This window comes from Mustela putorius, unplaced genomic scaffold (genome assembly GCF_011764305.1).
Source record: "Mustela putorius furo isolate JIRA1106 unplaced genomic scaffold, ASM1176430v1.1 tig00000129_pilon_pilon_pilon, whole genome shotgun sequence".
Taxonomy (NCBI): Eukaryota; Metazoa; Chordata; class Mammalia; order Carnivora; family Mustelidae; genus Mustela; species Mustela putorius.
In genome coordinates, this window is record NW_025421290.1 from 14,513,441 (window position 1) to 14,530,422 (window position 16,982).

Sequence of the window (16,982 nt, forward strand, 5' to 3'; positions counted from 1 at the left end):
CTATCTTCTGGAACCCAGCTTCTGTTTCGAAGTAAGTGGAAAAAAACCTTGGAGCAGTAAGGAAAATAATGACCATAAAGACCATCCACTAATGCTAGAAGATTCAAAGAACCACTTTTGGGCCCGACCCTCCAACGTATTGATTTATTTTTATTTTTATTTTTTTTGTGTGTGCTCTAAATAGGGATAATGCTTTAACTAGTTTAGCAATGAAGTTTCTTTTTTTTTACAAAGATTTTATCATTTTCTAAGTAATCTCTACATCCAATGCGGGGCTTGAACTCACACCCCCAAGATCAGGAGTCACATGCTCTACTGACTGAGCCACTCAGGGGCCCTAGCAATGCAGTTCCTTGTTCCAGAGGAAGTGAAATGATTTAAAGGAAAGGATAAGAGTCACTGTTGATTCAACAAATATTTTTTAAATGCCTACTCTTCTCCATTATACTGAATGCCAGAGAAACAGAGACAAAAGTGCAGAGAAGCAAATTCATAATAATGTGATAGGTGCTACACTAAGGAAGACATAAATCCTCGTCAAATCACAGAATGGGCCACACAACATTCTGGTTATGGGGGTGAGACGGAGCTTGCTGGAGCACTAGCTCTGCTAGTGATGTCTAGTGAGTCTTGGAGATTGGGTAGAAAGGACCTTGTCCCTTTGGGCAACAGATGTGACTAGACAGAGAGGTAGGGCCTGGATCTTGGGGGCTTTGTATCTAAAGGGATTTGGTTTTTTACTTTTTGGAAGATTTATTTATGTATTTTAGAGAGTGAGCGAGAACAAGAAAAATCCCAAGCAGACTCCACCCTGAGCGTGGAGACTGACACGCACCTCGATCTCATGATCCTGAGATCCCCACCTGAGCCAAAACCAAGAATCAGATGCATAACAGACTGGGCCACCCAGGAGCCTCTGTTAAGGGGTTTAAATGGTACTTCAGGGCTGCCTGGGTGGCTCAGTCGTTAAGCATCTACCTTTGGCTCAGCTCATGATCCCAGGGGCTTCATGATTGAGTCCCGCATGGGGCTCCCTGCTCAGCACCCCTGAGCTCTCCCACTCCCTTTCCTTCTGCCTGCTGTTCCCCAGCTCATGCTCTCTCTCTCTCTGTCAAATAAATAAATAAAATCTTTTTAAAAAATAAATAAATGTTATTTCATAGACAGTGGAGACCATTGAAGGTTCTAAAGTGGAAAGCAAGGCTGAAATAGGTCTTGAATTCTGAAAGTTGCAACTGAATGTAATTGTAATGTAGCCTGGAATGAGGACCAGACACTGAGATACCAGGTAGGAGGCAGTTGTAATAATTCAGTCAAGAAAAGGTAAATAGGGACGCCTGGGTGGCTCAGTTGGTTGAGCAGCTGCCTTCGGCTCAGGTCATGATCCCAGCGTCCTGGGATCGAGTCCCACATCGGGCTCCTTGCTCCACAGGGAACCTGCTTCTCCCTCTGACTCTGCCTTCCACTTTGTCTGCCTGTGCTTGCTCTCGCTCTCTCTCTCTCTGACAAATAAATAAATAAAATCTTAAAAAAAAAAAGAAAAAGAAAAAGAAAAGGTAAATAGCAGCACGCCTGGCTGGCTCAGTCAGTGGAGCATGAGACTCTTGATCTCGGGATTGTGAGTTCAAGCCCCATGTTGGGTGTAGCGATTACTTAAAAATAAAACCTTTAAAAAACAAACAACAACAACAAAAGCGGTATGTGCCTAAACTATGGCAGTAACTCTAGAAATGTAGGGGAAGGAATTGATTCAAGAGACAGTAAAAGAGCAGCCATGGAGAGATGTAGTGATCTGCTGGAGGGGTGGGAATAAAGGGAGAGAAGACTCCAGGGTGAGTCCCAGATTTTTGACTTGGCCGGTGGGTAAATAAGTGCTGCTATAGAATGAGGAGCACCGAGTGAGAAACAGGCTTAAAGCAAAGATAATAGTTTAAATTTTTCACATGTAGAGTCATAGATGACTGGGACATTCTGAAAATATCCATTAGGGAACTGGATCTACCAGAATGGAGTTCAGGGCACAGGTTCAGACTGGGACAATCCTAGCAGGAAGCTGGCAGCTTTGGCTAACAGCGAGAGGCAGAACAGACAAAAGGCTTCAAGAGCACAAAATTCTGGAGACATTTAGGAAAAAAAACTGCCATACATGCTTCAACAGCTCCTGAAGTATTTCCTGTCCAAGAGCTTAGGACAACATGACATAATTTCCTAATTCCTTCCCTCACAAGAATGGCTTCGGAGAACACTGTCCTCTGAAAAAAAGGCAGAATGACATTTTAAAGTGTAAATCAAGTTATAGCAATCCTTGGTTCTCTGACTCAAATCCAAACTATTTAGCATAGACCAATAAAGTTCTACTTGAGATCTGGCACCTACTTGCTTATCTCTCTGACTGGATCTCCTTCTAAATGACCCCTAGGGTTCACACTGTGATCCAGCCACTCTGTTCCTCCCTCAGGGCCTTTGTACCTGCTGTTCCCTGCGTCTGGAATGCGATTTTTTTCCTAAGTCTTGTGGGCTGGTTCCCTCTCATCATTCATACCTCTTTCTTAAAAGTTTATTTCCTTGAGACTTTCCTTGACCCGATGAATGTAATGTGTGTCTCCGCTTCCACCATTCCCCGTGCTCAATCTCATTACCCTGTTACGGACTTTGTAGTACTGGCCATTATCTGAATCTATATTTATTTACTATCTACTTTCTGAAAATGTGATGGTGTAAAGATAAATTTCCACATTTATTATTTTTTTCTAAGTAAGCTCTACACCCTAGGTGGGACTTGAATTCATGACCCCAAGATCAAGACTCACATATTCTACTGACTAAGCCAGCCGGGCACTCCACATTTATTATTTCTTTAGGGAAGCAGGAAGAGGGGGATGAAAGTCTTGAATTCCCCTTGAGGGTTTTTATTTAGTTTGCTAGATTCTGCAGAGCCACAAATGTTTGAAGTAGGTCAGTGACCTGTCAAATGTTTTAAAATATTTGTTTGGTTAAGATGTTATAAAATGTAACCACTCCACAATACTCTGACCCTAGACTCACTGAGACACTATCCACTTCAACTGGTTCAGCTACATAGAAAATCACTAAAAAAGTGAAGCGAATGACAAGAATATAAAAAAAGTTGAGACATACCTGAAACTAATTCGATGCCTTTAACTGGTTTTGTAACACGATTGTACAGTTGGTATCAATCTCCCTTATCCAAACCCCTCTAATTTAGTGTGGGAGGCACACCTCTTCAGAGATTATGTAATTTTAAAGGTGGAATCAAACTGTAGCAGGACTGAGTCTTCAGTGGTGCAGCCGAGTCCGTAACTTCAGGTCAGTGCACTGGTGGACCCAAGGGCAGTGTGACCAGACTTCGGCTGATGGGAATGTTTGAAAGATGCATTATATCGAGCTCATCCAGTAAAGGTAGGAATAGAAAGGCCTTTGGATCATGGAATTTAATTCCACTACACCTTATGGAGTATGAGAGTCAGATTGTGGAATATCCAGATGAATAGGAAACATTTTTTTACATTAAGGAGGATGAAATCTAATCATTTAGCTCGGGGTAAGCAATACCATTAAGCAAATTGCATAATTTTGCACAAAAACCAACAGAGACTGTTCTAAAATGACTCCCGTTGTCCTTGGGCCTGCTAGTCTATGAAATGTTTGTGTGGGTTTTGTTTTTCTTTTTCCCTTCTTTTCTCTCCTCCCTACCCCCCACCCACAGGGATAAATAACTTTTATTTTTTTTTAAGATTTTATTTATTTATTTGACAGAGAGAGAGATCACAAGTAGGCAGAGGCAGGCAGAGAGAGAGGGGGAAGCAGGCTCCCTGCTGAGCAGAGAGCCCTATATGGGGCTCGATCCCAGGACCCTGAGATCATGACCTGAGCCGAAGGCAGAGGCTTAACCCACTGAGCCACCCAGGTGCCCCAGGGATAAAGAACTTTTACACACCATGTATGTATAAATATAAAGTTTATTTAGCATAGTGTTTAGAAAAATAAGTTCACATCATTTCAGAAAACAAATAAAACACTTAACTGTCCAGGCATAAACCCCTATTACAGTACAACATACATACTTTAGATCTCTTTGGTTGGGTAATTAAGCACAGAAATGTTCTGGGACATGCTCTGTGTGCCATCACCTAACAGTGCAGTAGAGACTCTGTTACCCCACCCCGTGATATACATTCTGAATAGATTTTCTCTTTGTGTAAGGCACAGTAAAACCATATTGAGTATATAACCGGTCTCCTCTAAACATACAGTACATGCAACAAAAGAACAAAAATTGAGAACCCTGAAAGCCAAAAGAGTCACATGCTACATAATTTTGATTAATAAAATGTATGGTTGTAATATTAAATTAACATGAAATGTATCAACTAGATACAAAATAACTCTTAGGCTCTATCATCTAAGTTCTAGGAAGACTTTGAAACATCTTTCATAAAATGTAATTCTTTCCCCACAAATGTCCTGAATTATTTATATTTTTATGATGAGATGATCTGTCAAAAACATTGTAAAAGAATGAATAACTTCTATGTACTAATGCACACTTGCCTAACATGTAGCAGGCAGGCTGCAACACATGCCCAATAATCCAACTTTTGACATGCAAGATGCACGGGCATATACAGGGAGATTTAAGGTCAGTGTGCAATTTAACTACACATTTTTACCTATGGCTATAACGTCTACTTGCCTTTCATAACACAAGAAAGGCACTGAAACATGTGTACGAGTCAGTCTTTTCATTACTATAAATATACACGAGCTAGGAAACACTACAACACAGGTGTTCTTGCTTGCTTGAGGAACAAATGCACCGCCTCTTTAAATGATAAAACTGTTCTTTACTAGCTGTAACTAAGAGCTAAATGCCACATTCTGGCATCGAGTGCATCGAGAGCCTCACACCAAAAATCCTACAGCCAGCAGCAGGGGTTGGGGTTTGCAGGGAGAGTTTTTACCCCATTCTGATTCCTCTTTGGGGATCATTTGAGGGTCATTTGCAGCATCTTCAAGCATTGGTTTATGTAAGAGAAATTCTGCCACATGAACTCCAAGGGTTGAGTCTGGCCCTTGGTATTGCAAAAAAACATTTGCAATTCTGTGCAAGGAGATCATGGGGTTTATCTTATTTCATTCACATATGTATGGGCTATAAACCAACTGGCCCTTATTTTACTGAAAGAATAGAAAAGAACAGTAAGTTCTTTATAATGTGCATTGATTCTTACCTGGTATATTGTGTAGCTACCTGGAGTCATTGTAGGGGTATAATTACATCATGTTAGGAGTATGAATGGATTTCCTAGGTAAGTCTTAAGCTTTGTGCTATCTTTCCTTTTTCTTAAGGGAAAAAAAGAGGAAGAATTGTGAATAAAAGAGAGGCTTATTATATTTTTGGAAGACATATGAAACTTTTCCAGTTATTTATATGCTATATATAACTTTTTAGATCTTCCTGTTTCCCTTATTAGATCAGTATTGTAAAATAATGAACCAAAACTCTCGATATCTGCAGCCATCAAGTGAAAAAACATCATCTTCATGTAAACTACACTACAGAGCCATATAATTAATCTCAGTAACATGATCAGCACACACCTACAAAAAAAAAAACAACAAAAAACAAGCTGAGTAAGGAGTGATGGAGTGGAAGAGAACTCTAAAACACCTGACTGTTAAAAAAAAAAAAAAGACGAAAAACTGTAGTTTCAGCAGTTTAAGAACATTCACTAATTCCATAAAAAAAAGGGGGGGATCTAAGTTCTTTAACGAAACGATGGGAAGAAGTCTTGATAGGGCTCTTCATCTACGTCTGTGATTTCCATTTGGAATAACAAGAAAAGTGAAGTCCTCTATGGCCCTTATTCAACATGCTTAGCGGATGGGCCTGTTGGGATCAAGAGTATACTCTTTGTTCTGATCTTGAAGAGAGCAAGACTGGTAACAGCTTTATGTTCGATGACTTTAAGTCATCTTCGAAGACATCATTTTCTCCCATTTCTTGCTTTGCAGTCACCAAAAGACTTCACTCCCTACCTAAATGTATTTGCATTATTCCATTTTGTGTTCGGTCCTGATAGATAGAAACTATAACCACAGCTCACAACATTATCAAGCAAGCTTCTCAAAGAAACCCCAAAAGATTTACTTTTAAATAAGACATGATAATATAGTGCAAGTAACAGTTGTATGTCATCATGTAACAACTGATTCAAAACACCTAGAACTAAGTTTCATCAGGGCAGAGTTTTGCTCCAGAGAATTTACATAATTCTTTCTGTAGTTTAAAAAGGCTGTTTTCATAGTCTACAGAATTCATTTTACATGGTAATCTATGATTGTTATTTTCGTCGTAATGAAAAGCATCAACAATGTATCAGTTGATCATCCATTTACATCATAAATGTACGTAATTACATAAGTGAAACTTAATTCTGCAGATTTAAAGCAATTTTGTGGTGAAAATAACCCTGTTAGATAGAAAAGAGCCATCAGTGCTTTTGTTGACACTTCTGTACCTTAAGAATAATTAAAAGGCCACAAGGTAAAAAGGCACATAGAATTCTATAGAAAACATATTTAAATGAATCAGAGAGTTGCTAAATAAAGAACAAGGATGTGAAAAAAAGTACCAAAATTCCAATATTGGGAGTTAGATTGCCTGTTTCAGTGTTATTAATATTGACCATAATAGACTCCTGATAAAAATCATCACTTTTAAAATCCTACAAAAAGTAAAACTTTGTTGGAAATAACTATGTTCACTTCCTGTTCAAGCAATAAAAATAAATTAAACAGTAAGAAAACATTTTTCTTTTCAGTTCATAGTGTCTGAAGTATAAGAGAAACATATACAGCATAAATAAAATTCACTGTAATTCCTCAAATCCTGGCTTAGAGGACTAATATATTTACACTCATACTGAAGTTTGTTTCAGCGTTTTTAGTGGAGTTGCAAACTTTCTCAGCCCCACTGGACTATTAGCAAGCACATTTGGAAATGTGTAGAGACAAACCAAGACTTTCACAAAAAAGGCTGAAAAACAGAAATGCATATATTCAAAAATAAACCCTTACAATAGTGCGGAGTACCATTTATGCTTCTTAACCTCATCAATGCCCATGGAGTAAAAGTAAACAAAAAATAAGTGTATTGTTTCTAAAGCCAATGTCAGGTGTATACAGTTTAAATTTAAAGAACTATAGAGTTCCATTTGACCTTAGAATTATATTAAGTCAACCAAATGATACACTTTGACTTGGTATATTTCATCTTGTTCCTTTGTCTCCACCTATTTAAGAGAGAACATTTGTGAACGAAGAAGCTGCGGCAACGCAGTTCTACTCTTGTATATTTAACTGTGATCTTCATGCAGATCAATCCAGTCCCTCAAATGCATTTTACTCACAAAACCAGTGTTTCCCTGTAAATGGGAAAATGCTTTATGTCCTCAGGGCTTCATGAAAAGATCTGCCTGCTGATGCCAGAAAAAAAGGGCGGGGGTGGAGGGGTGGGCGGGAACTCAAGTTTATAAGTCTTGCATATCTTCATCCAACTGGACAGTTTGGAGCTTGGCAAGCTCTTTTTTGTCTGTTTCCAGCTCTTCACAGACAGTCTCGACCATGCCCTCTAGGACATACTTGGATTTTGAGTCCAGCATCATTAAGTTGCTTGTGGCTTTGCCCTCAGAATTTGTTAAGAAATTCTCTTTTATGTTAGCTACTGATTGCAGAACCAAGTGATGTTCTCTGACAAAATCCTGGTGTACTGCTGGGGAAGGGTGACCCACCTGGTCTTCAGCCGTAGGAACAATTTCCCCAAGGGCAGCCTGGGTCATGGGGACTGACAACAGATCTTGACCAGCAATGAGGGAACAGTTCTGAAGAGTTGCATAGTTAGTGTTGCTGACAGATGTCACAGTAGACTTGCTTGCCACAGGTGCAGACATTGGCTGGCTCTCAGCAATGTCAGGGTTTAGCTCAGTGGGATTTAGTAAGGTAGGGGGAGTCAGGGAAAAATTATGAGTTGGGGATACGTTAACTAATGAGGAGGCCAATGGATGGAGGCCACTCCCCGAGATATTTTCAGAAGACAGGTTTGCATTTATTTGTGGATTCTGATTGACAGGCATCAACTGAGAAAATACCAGGCTCCTCTCCAAGCCCTCCTGTTTAACAGATCCTATAGTCTGGCCTGAATTAGGAACAGTGTATACCACTGCACTGGGAGCAAGAGAGCTCAAGAAAACCTTTCCTTGCTGGACTGTGGTGGACTCACTTGTAAATGTGCTCCCATCTGAAGTGCTTGAATTTACTGAAATATTACCTAAAAAAAATAAAGTACAGATTATCATTGATGAAATTGGTAAGGAAAGGGAAAAAAGGATACTTTTTACACACACAATTTTTCTCAGGTTCAGCAGAATCACCTTGAACACTTAAAAGTACAGATTCCCAGGCTCTACTCCTGAAAATCTGACTCAGTAAGTCCTAGGACAGGTGTATTTTAAACTCCCAAGTCTGATGACACAGTGGGAGTGAGAACTACTGGTTTAGAAACCAAGTGTGATCCCCTCCTTTTTTCCAAGTTCTAGTTTCAGTCAAGTTTCTGGATCATTATTACCAACTTGATTTCTCTCAATCAGTTGACAGTTGTACCTAGCTCTGCCAGTAAGAACTAGAAAACACAAATGCAAAATAAAATGCCTTTGTTCAAGACAAGCTCAGGGGACGCTTGGTTGGGCAGCTGCCTTCGGCTTGGGTCATGATCCCGGCATCCTGGGATCGAGTCCCACATCGGGCTCCTTGCTCGGCACGGAGCCTGCTTCTCCCTCTGCCTCTGCCTGCCATTCTGTCTGCCTGTGCTCGCTCTCTCCCCCTCTCTCTCTCTGATAAATAAATAAAATCTTTAAAAAAAAAAAAAAAAGACAAGCTCAGTAACCGACATAAATAGAAATGTAGAAAATCCCTGTAAAATGAGTTGCCCTGGGGCTTGAAGTTAACCATATAAACCTGTACAGACAAGTTTCAAACTTTCACCAAACTAACCATAAAGTAATGTCAACAAAATATTCAATAGTTTTTTCTTTTGTTGTGCCAGTTCTGGATTTTCAGGATTGTGGTGATAGGAAAAATTAATGATAAAGTGTACTTCTAAAATTACAGATTAATGTAAATAACTAGAGCTAATGCTTCTCTAAAAGGTTCGTATTTTTGGCTCTCACTATAGTGGTCTACAGAGAGCAGAAGCAGAAAAAGAAACATAAATGGAAAGCTGAGAAGATGTTCAAAAATGAGGTAACTCAGACCATGGAGATGAATTAGACCCTTCCACTCACTCCTGCTATGAAATAAAACACTTTTCTTTTTGAGTCTTTACATAGACACAGTAAAATGATGGCAACGATCCTGCTGCTATAAGAAAGGTGGACCTGAGGGAATTTTGTGACAGAATAATTCGGATGGGTTGTTTACTCTGATCTCAAATTAGATGTTCAGTAAACTATTATTTTGAGAAAACTGCTCAATATTAAAGGTAATTCACCTGAGACATATCCCTTCTTGAATTAGAATAACTGTTACCAAATAATTAGAACAATTTTTAATAATATATTACCACCTATATTGATAAATAAATGTCACAGGGCTGTTTATACGTCTTCCAAACACTTTTTAAGCACCTTAAATTCAAAGAAATGTCTTTAAATGAAAAAAAAAAAAAAAAAGAAGAAGAAGAAAAGATTGCATTTAAGCTTTAAAAAAGATTTAACCACTAGAAAGTACTCTTTGTGGAAATATTGATGTTAATAAAAACATTTCTATGTACGTCTGGGCTCTTCCCTAACATAAATGTTTGTTCCAGGCCAAACAAATGAAAAGGCTTTTATTTGACTTCAACTTAAGTATGCTTTAAAATTCCTGCTGGCTGCTAAACTGTAGCAAAATCATCTGAAATATTTATTTTGTTATGTGTTACGCATTATGAAAGTATTTGCCTATGTATATGTGAACAAAATGATTAGTTATTTTTTGAGAACCATAAATAATATGACAGGACATTTTCCCCAACAGCTACTGAAATATATAAATAAAATAATTTTGAACATGTAGACATTATAGCATATATGAATGAAGGAAGAAAAGCAGATGTGATCTAAAACTTGATATTTAAGTGTAACTGTACCTGAATTATAACCTGGACAATAATTTCAAAATCAGTTAAAAAAATCCAAATGAAAAAGGACATAGGTGAAAAGCTTAACTTTGTAATGATGGTAAGGAAAACACCCCTTATTTTCTGAGATTATAAAGTGAGTAAAAGATGTAGATATTCTGGATTTCCATATAAATACTAATTATTGAAGGATAATCTCCGTTGTCTGCACATTTTAAAGCAAGCCTTAGTATCCATTTTTGAGAAAGCCTGAATCCCTAAATGCTTTATTGAGGCCTGCAGTCCATAATTACTCTAAAGGAACGTTACTTCCTGGACCCATGTGGTTAAACTTAGGCCTTTAATGCACACAGACAGTCTAAGGATTGACAGCTCTGTCATTTGATCTTAGATTTTTTAACTGAAAATGCTATTCTTATTCATATTAAATGTCCCATTTTAAAAATTAGCTGTTAGTTTGCAATGATTTTCTATGGTAGCATATTTCTAGATTACGTATGAAAACTATTTTTGCTTTTTTCTTCTTCCCCAATGTACATCTCATATTTTTTGCTCAAATTTGTTGTCTTTAAAATGTTACCTACTGTTTTGGAAATTTCCTGAAAAGACAAAAAGGGGTTAGAGATCCACATTAAATTACTATACTATAAAATGAAGCACTTTGACTTTCCTTGTGGTTTCCATATTTTTGCCTTAGGTCAGATAGTGACTTGACTTAATCCTTTCCAGAACTTGGAACAATGAATAAATACATGTTGTGCTTCAGGAGTTTTGTGTTTTTACTGCCCTTCTACCTGATAATTGATTCTACAGAATGAAATGTGTTCAACAACATTTTTTCCATTAATGCCTCCTATAAACTGAAGCAGATCATAGTTGTGAAAACAAAAAAAGTTGTGCATAAACGGATATTTTTTTGGATAAAGCCATTTTATAGGAAGCTGATCTTTAAGGCAAACAACTACTTATTTTGGTTTCATAAAAGTCTGGACATTCAGATTCGCTTACAGGAAGGCAAACCTGCAATGACATCACCTACTCCTAAGTTTAAGGGCCTCTGCCACCTCCACTGAGATTCTAACCATTCCTGTTTCTATACACAAAAAATGACACAGAGTCATCAGACTTGCTTAAAGTCAGTGAAGAAGTGGCCTATCGGCTTCAGGCTTCCTGAATTTCAGATCAGTGTTTTCTTTAGAATACTGCCCTTGGTCAAGTCACAAACATATATATAATAAGGCTTATAGTTGCCTTCCTAGGGGGGCATACACGCAGAGCAACAGACTCCCAGTCACACATTCCTCTGGTTTTCCTTTAGTTAGTTTTTCAGTTAGTTTTAATTATAGGAGGAACATGATTCAAACACAATTGATTCAGTCTTTTCAGCTTGCTCTTCTAAAACACTTTTTGGTCAAACAGAAAATGCTTAGGTAAAGTGTACACATTTCGTACCAATTGCTTAGACTAATTTTGTGTTCTTAGCAATATCATTAATTTTTAATCTTAAAATGTCAAGCAATGGGTTATTCTGTAAGCATCAATTGACTTATCATATTTCTATAATTGTAGAACTGGCAAGATTTGCTCTGAACTGTATTTTTCCATTCAGTTGTTAGGAAAACAAAAGCCCATCTCCATGATGCCAGAGAGCCAAACAAGCAGGATATTACACTGCTGTGGCAAAGGAGGAGAGACAGACTGAGGCTCTCTGCAGCTGTGGCGGCCAGTAAGGTACCTGAAGAGTAACATCAATCTATAGCTCTCACCAAACGCGTCATTTACAGCAGCAGGCTAAAACAGTCACTGGTGCATTATGGTACCGAATGAGACTTTTACCTTGTGAAGCGGCTACGGAAACAGAAGGCAGCTGCAGTGGAGAGAATCCAATGCTCCCATTAAGGAACTGGCTGTTCGTTCCGGAATTGGGGATCTGGACAATGCCATACTGGTTAATTTGCACGGGTGTAGTAAAAGTCACCACAGAGCCTCCGTCCTGGGAAGCCACTGTTTGAACACCTTCTCTTTTTACCTCAGTGCTGGGGATGAGCCCTGGGAATGACACAGGGGCACTGGAGCTATAAGACGTGGTGGCTGCTGAGTTAGCTGAAGAACTCTGGAGGACTTTGAATTCCTTCACATCCTGGGAGGTAGACCCAAGTATGTCACTCATGGATATACCATTGCTCACAATGTTTGAGGCCATTTTTGGTGGGTTCAATGACACAGTCTGTGTATTCCCCACATTTAGTCCATTAAGGATGACTCCATTGGGTCCCTGAATGAAAGAATTACCATTAAGAAAGACAGGTGAAGTACTAGCGGGCACCAAGCTTCCGTTCAACAAAACTCCAGAAGAGCTTAATGAGATCTTAGCATTTCCAATTTGTTGCATGTATACTGGCTCCATGTGACTGGGAAGGCTGAGGTTGGCAACACTATCCGAGGAACCGGAGAGTGGATGAGGAGACAAGTCCTCATGGCCCTTGCTGGATTCATCTTCAGTGCTGGGATTGCCATCTGACTCACTGCAGAGAGAGGGAAAACCAAGACATTCCAGAGGTGAGAGGGAGGACGTTCTACATAGTGCCATTTGTTTAGAAATCCAGCCTCTAACCCCATTAAAGTCAGTATTTAAGGAAAGCAGAGCAGGAAGCCTTTGGTTCTGTTTAAGCTATGAGACCTTCCAGCAGATTCGGACCATCCAGAGAATGTGGGAAGATAAACTCTCCTGTGCCGACCATTTTTACCAATAATAAATTCAGGCAAAGTCCAGAGATCTGGAAGATGTAAATTCAGCTAACAGGATTTACTATGAGAATTGTATATACATTTTTATAGCATTGAAGTTATTCCTTCCTGTTAAATTCGCTGCTACCTACACCACAGAAAGAATTCCCTAGATGAGGTAGGTGGTCAGTGGTCAGTCTTTCCTGTTTAGGAACTCCTTCCCCTCCCCTCAAAACCAATTCAGATTAGTGTGATCTTGGAGGGAAATGAAACTGCCAAAGGAGCAGGAGGTGGGAAGTGTTTTGTTTGTCAGTTAGTTAACAAGAGATCATTTTCTCACCTGCTCCCAAACTTCTACTCCACCAGACTGACAACTCTCTCATTCAACAAAGTGGCTGTCCTTGATGTAGGAAAGGCACTTTCAACCCAAGAACTGTTATGTGCAGTCTCCTTTGAATCCAAAAGAAGCCATAGGGGCCTATTTAACATACACCATCCAGTGCCCTGGTGAGGTGGGAGGGAAAGGGTGTGGGTCACTCAGCAGCCTTGTAACCCCTTCCCCAGCACCCTCATTCCTTCTGCTCCAGGCTGGACTGTGTTCCTCACTCCTTCACTTAAGGGGAAACACCAAATCCGGGAAGGGGTAGTGGTGGGAGTTCCCATTTGGTCTGAAGCTGGGAGGGGGTGAAAGGGTCAGTTAGTGGGCAGCTGGGAAGCGTGGTGCGACTTGGCCTCGTAGAAGATCCACGTCCCTCGCAGTGCCCGGCGGTCGGTTCGCTTTCAAGGGGAGGGGAGGGGATTACCCGGGCTTTGGGCTGCGGGGCCAGGAGCGCAGAAAGCGCTTTGATTTACGAGCTGAGGCTGAGCCGCCGTCGCCGTCTGCGAGGGTGACTCACCGGGGGTGCGGGTGGGAGGTAGATCCGGAGAGGGGCCCAAACCAGGCAACTGGGCCGGGGGCGGGGGTTGTGGCGTTGGGGCGGGGGGACGTACAGAGCCGGCAGAGTGTGGCTAGGGAGAGGGGGAACGAGCTCAGCCGGGGAGTGGGGGCTGCAGGGCAGCTGGCCTGCGTGCCACGCCCGCTCCCCACCCCCTGCCTCTGGCCCTGAGGATTCCGACGGAGCTCCGAGCGACAGGATCCGCTGCCACAAGCTGGCGCGGGGTGACCAACAGGCCTCCTCTGGGTCTCCCCTAAAGTCTGCGGAAGGATGCATGCAAGTCACAGTGCGCGTTTTGTTTTGGTTACCGCGAGGCCCGGCTCGGACACAGCGCCTCCCTCCCTGCCTCAGGCGACGAGCGCCGGAGCCGGCCGGCCCCGGGAGGGGCGCAGGGGCAGGAGCGGCAAGGGCGGACCGCGGCGGACGCTGGAATGCGCGGGGTGATCACCTTCGCTCGGCCCGGACGCGCTCCGCGGCTCCCAAATTCCTAACCGGCGCAGAACCTCGAGCTGTAGGGTTCTTTCTGTTCTATGCCCGCGTGGCTTGAGACACCATCTCTTTAGGCGATCTTCTCCATAGTTCGCTCAACAATAAACAAAATATACCCTCCAGGTGTCTGACTCGAAAGGACGCAGAAAAGAGGTGGAAACCCTATTTTCTACCAGCTGGGATCCAAAACTCTGCCAGCCCAAAAGTTCAAACCCGCCAGGGTGGGCACTCTAGGAGGTGTGGAGCTGATAGCGCCCCCACCCCCAATCGCTGTCCCAGGAGGGAGCCACGCAGGGTTCGGGGACCGAGGAAGCAAGCCCTCCAGCCCCACTGCCCCGGCGGCGCTGAAATCCGATCCGAAGGAGTTCAGAATCAGGTTTCAAAACACGGCAGAGCCCAGCCCGCACCATCACCCCACGTTGCCGCGGCCGCGAAGGGAACCACAGCGGGCCGGGTGAATGATTAACTCTGTCACATAAAACCTCGACGTCCCCAGCCCCCCTTCTGAAACGCAAGCCCCCACCAACACCCTCATTCTTCTAGAGCGGCCAAGGCGACCTCTAACGCAGGTTGCGGCGGCGGGGCGGGGTGGGGGGCGGCAGCCGAACCCGGGGCGCGGGGTGAAGGAGCTCGTGCGCACGCCCGGCCGGTGTAACCCGCTGGAGGTGCAGACCCGGGCCCGCGCTGGCAACCTCCGTGGGCCTCTGGCGGCAACCAGAGCTGCCTTTCCGGCGCCTACACACGCTCCTGCGCCCCGCCAGAACCCGGGAGAGAGTGGCAACTTCAAAGCCAGCGGGATGGGGGTGGGAAACTGGGCGGCAGTGACCAGCCGTGGTGGGGGCGGGGACTGAGACCTAAGCGGGCGACGAGAAACTTCTGGGGGGAGGAGGGGGAGGGTAAGGAGGGAGGTTCCCCCGCCTCTCGCCACCGCCGCCCCCCCATCCCCCGGTCCGGGAGAGGTGGGGGGCGGGGAGAGGTGGGCCGCCGGACCAGGCTGGTGGGGAAGGTAAGCGCCATGTTTGCGAGCACTTGGAGGAAAAGAAAGCTGGGAAGGGGGTGGGGGAGAGAAAAGGGGAGGCGGAGGAAAGTTGGCGCTCACCTTTTGGACTGGGTCTCTGAGGGGTTCCGATCGCGCTGCCGGCGGTTCTTGAACCAGTTGCTGACCTGGGTGAGCGAGAGGCCGGTGATCTTGGCCAGGTGCCGCTTCTCGGCGGGCGAAGGGTAGCGATTCTGCTTGTAGAGCTCCTTGAGCGCGTTGCGCGACTTCTCCTTGAAACAATACACCGTCTCCTCGCCGTCCCAGATGGTGCGGGGCAGGGGGAATTTCCTGCGCAGCCGGTACTTGTCCACGGCGCCCAGTGGCCGGCCGCGGGCTCGCTCGGCCTCGGTGTAGCGCGCCTTGTACCAGAGCTGCTGCAGCAGCGGGTGGTTGGCCGACTCGAAGCTGTGGCTCTCGAGGATGCTGTAGAGCTCGGGGTAGATGCCCTGGTGGAAGGCCACCAGCGCCCGCGCCTTCAGCAGGCTCTCGTTGCCACGTAGCAGGTCGCTCTGGGGCAGGGACCACAGGAACCGGGCCAGGCGGTCCAGGTTGCCCCCCTGCTGCAGCGCCTCGCACACGCAGGCGACATGGTCGGGCGAGAAGGCCAGTGGGGTCTGCGCGGCGGCGGCGGCGGCGGCGGCGGCGACGGCGGCCGCGGCGTGGTGGTGCCTGCCCAGAAGTTCCGAGTGGAGTTGTACCTGATCCGCCGCCGCTGCCGCCACTGCCCCTTCCTCTCCGCTCACCCTTGCGGCGGCGGCCGAGGCGTCCCCCGGCTCCAGGGGGAAAGGGGCTGGAGCCGGGGGACGACTCAGCCCCGCCGCCGCGCCCCCCGCCACTTCTCGGGGCGCCTCCTGCCCTTCCGAGGCGCTTTCCATCCCATTCTCCTGCTTGATGTCCGCCGCACTTGCAATCTGCCCGGTGGGGGAGGAAGAGGACATTTTTTGTTGTTTATTTTCCTCCCTCCCTCACTCCCTCGCACTCTTTTCCTCTTTCTTTCCCCCTCTCTTACTCCTCCTTCTTCTTCTCCCTCCCTCCTCCCCCCCTCCGGAAAGCCCACTCCCTCCCTCCCGGTTTCGGCTGGATCTGGCCGATCAGGTTTCCCCCCGGCCACGCAGTCACCATTAAGATAGCTGCTAGAGCAAAGTAGTGTAAAAGGATAGCTGCTTTCTGCTGTTCCCCCAACGTGACTCCTCGGGTTGCTGCATACTATATGGCACTGGCGGCCGGGCCGGCCCGGCCGCGCTACCTCATTGGCTATTTCACATTCAGAGGGAGGAGGAGACACGGTTTCTATCCCTGTCGATCACCCGCCTCCCACTCCACCCCTTGCCTTTCCCTCTCCCCCTGACCCCCAGGCACCTATACCTGAAGGGAAACACCGACATTCTTTTTAGGCCATGCTCCTGGGCGGGAAATTACCTAATGTGGCCTGAAAACTGGACAACAGGCTTTTTCAAAGAGAGTTCCTAGGATTCCAGCGGGAATATTAATTGTGTGGCCTTGAGGTCCAGATGCTGAACTCTTAACAAAGAGACCACCGTCAAGCATCCAGATGACAAAATTTCAAAGGAGACGATTGAGAAGCTTTTATATG

The 16,982-nt window shown here is 44.2% G+C and overlaps 1 protein-coding gene across 2 annotated transcripts; it reads right to left on the minus strand.

Annotated features, from left to right (window-relative positions):
- Nucleotides 1-3,962: 3,962 nt before the first annotated feature.
- SIX4 (SIX homeobox 4) lies at nt 3,963-16,589 on the minus strand. Of its 2 annotated transcripts, XM_045070187.1 has the most exons (4): nt 16,508-16,589; nt 15,449-16,299; nt 12,035-12,723; nt 3,963-8,350 (listed from the first exon to the last, which is right to left on the minus strand). In XM_045070187.1, exons 1-4 carry the CDS (start codon nt 16,508-16,510, stop codon nt 7,554-7,556), a joined length of 2,340 nt encoding a protein of 779 aa, XP_044926122.1. In that variant the 5' UTR covers nt 16,511-16,589; the 3' UTR covers nt 3,963-7,553. The 2 variants fall into 2 exon arrangements, with proteins under 2 accessions (XP_044926122.1, XP_044926118.1); XM_045070183.1 differs by lacking the exon at nt 16,508-16,589 and having other exon boundaries at nt 15,449-16,389.
- Nucleotides 16,590-16,982: the final 393 nt, after the last annotated feature.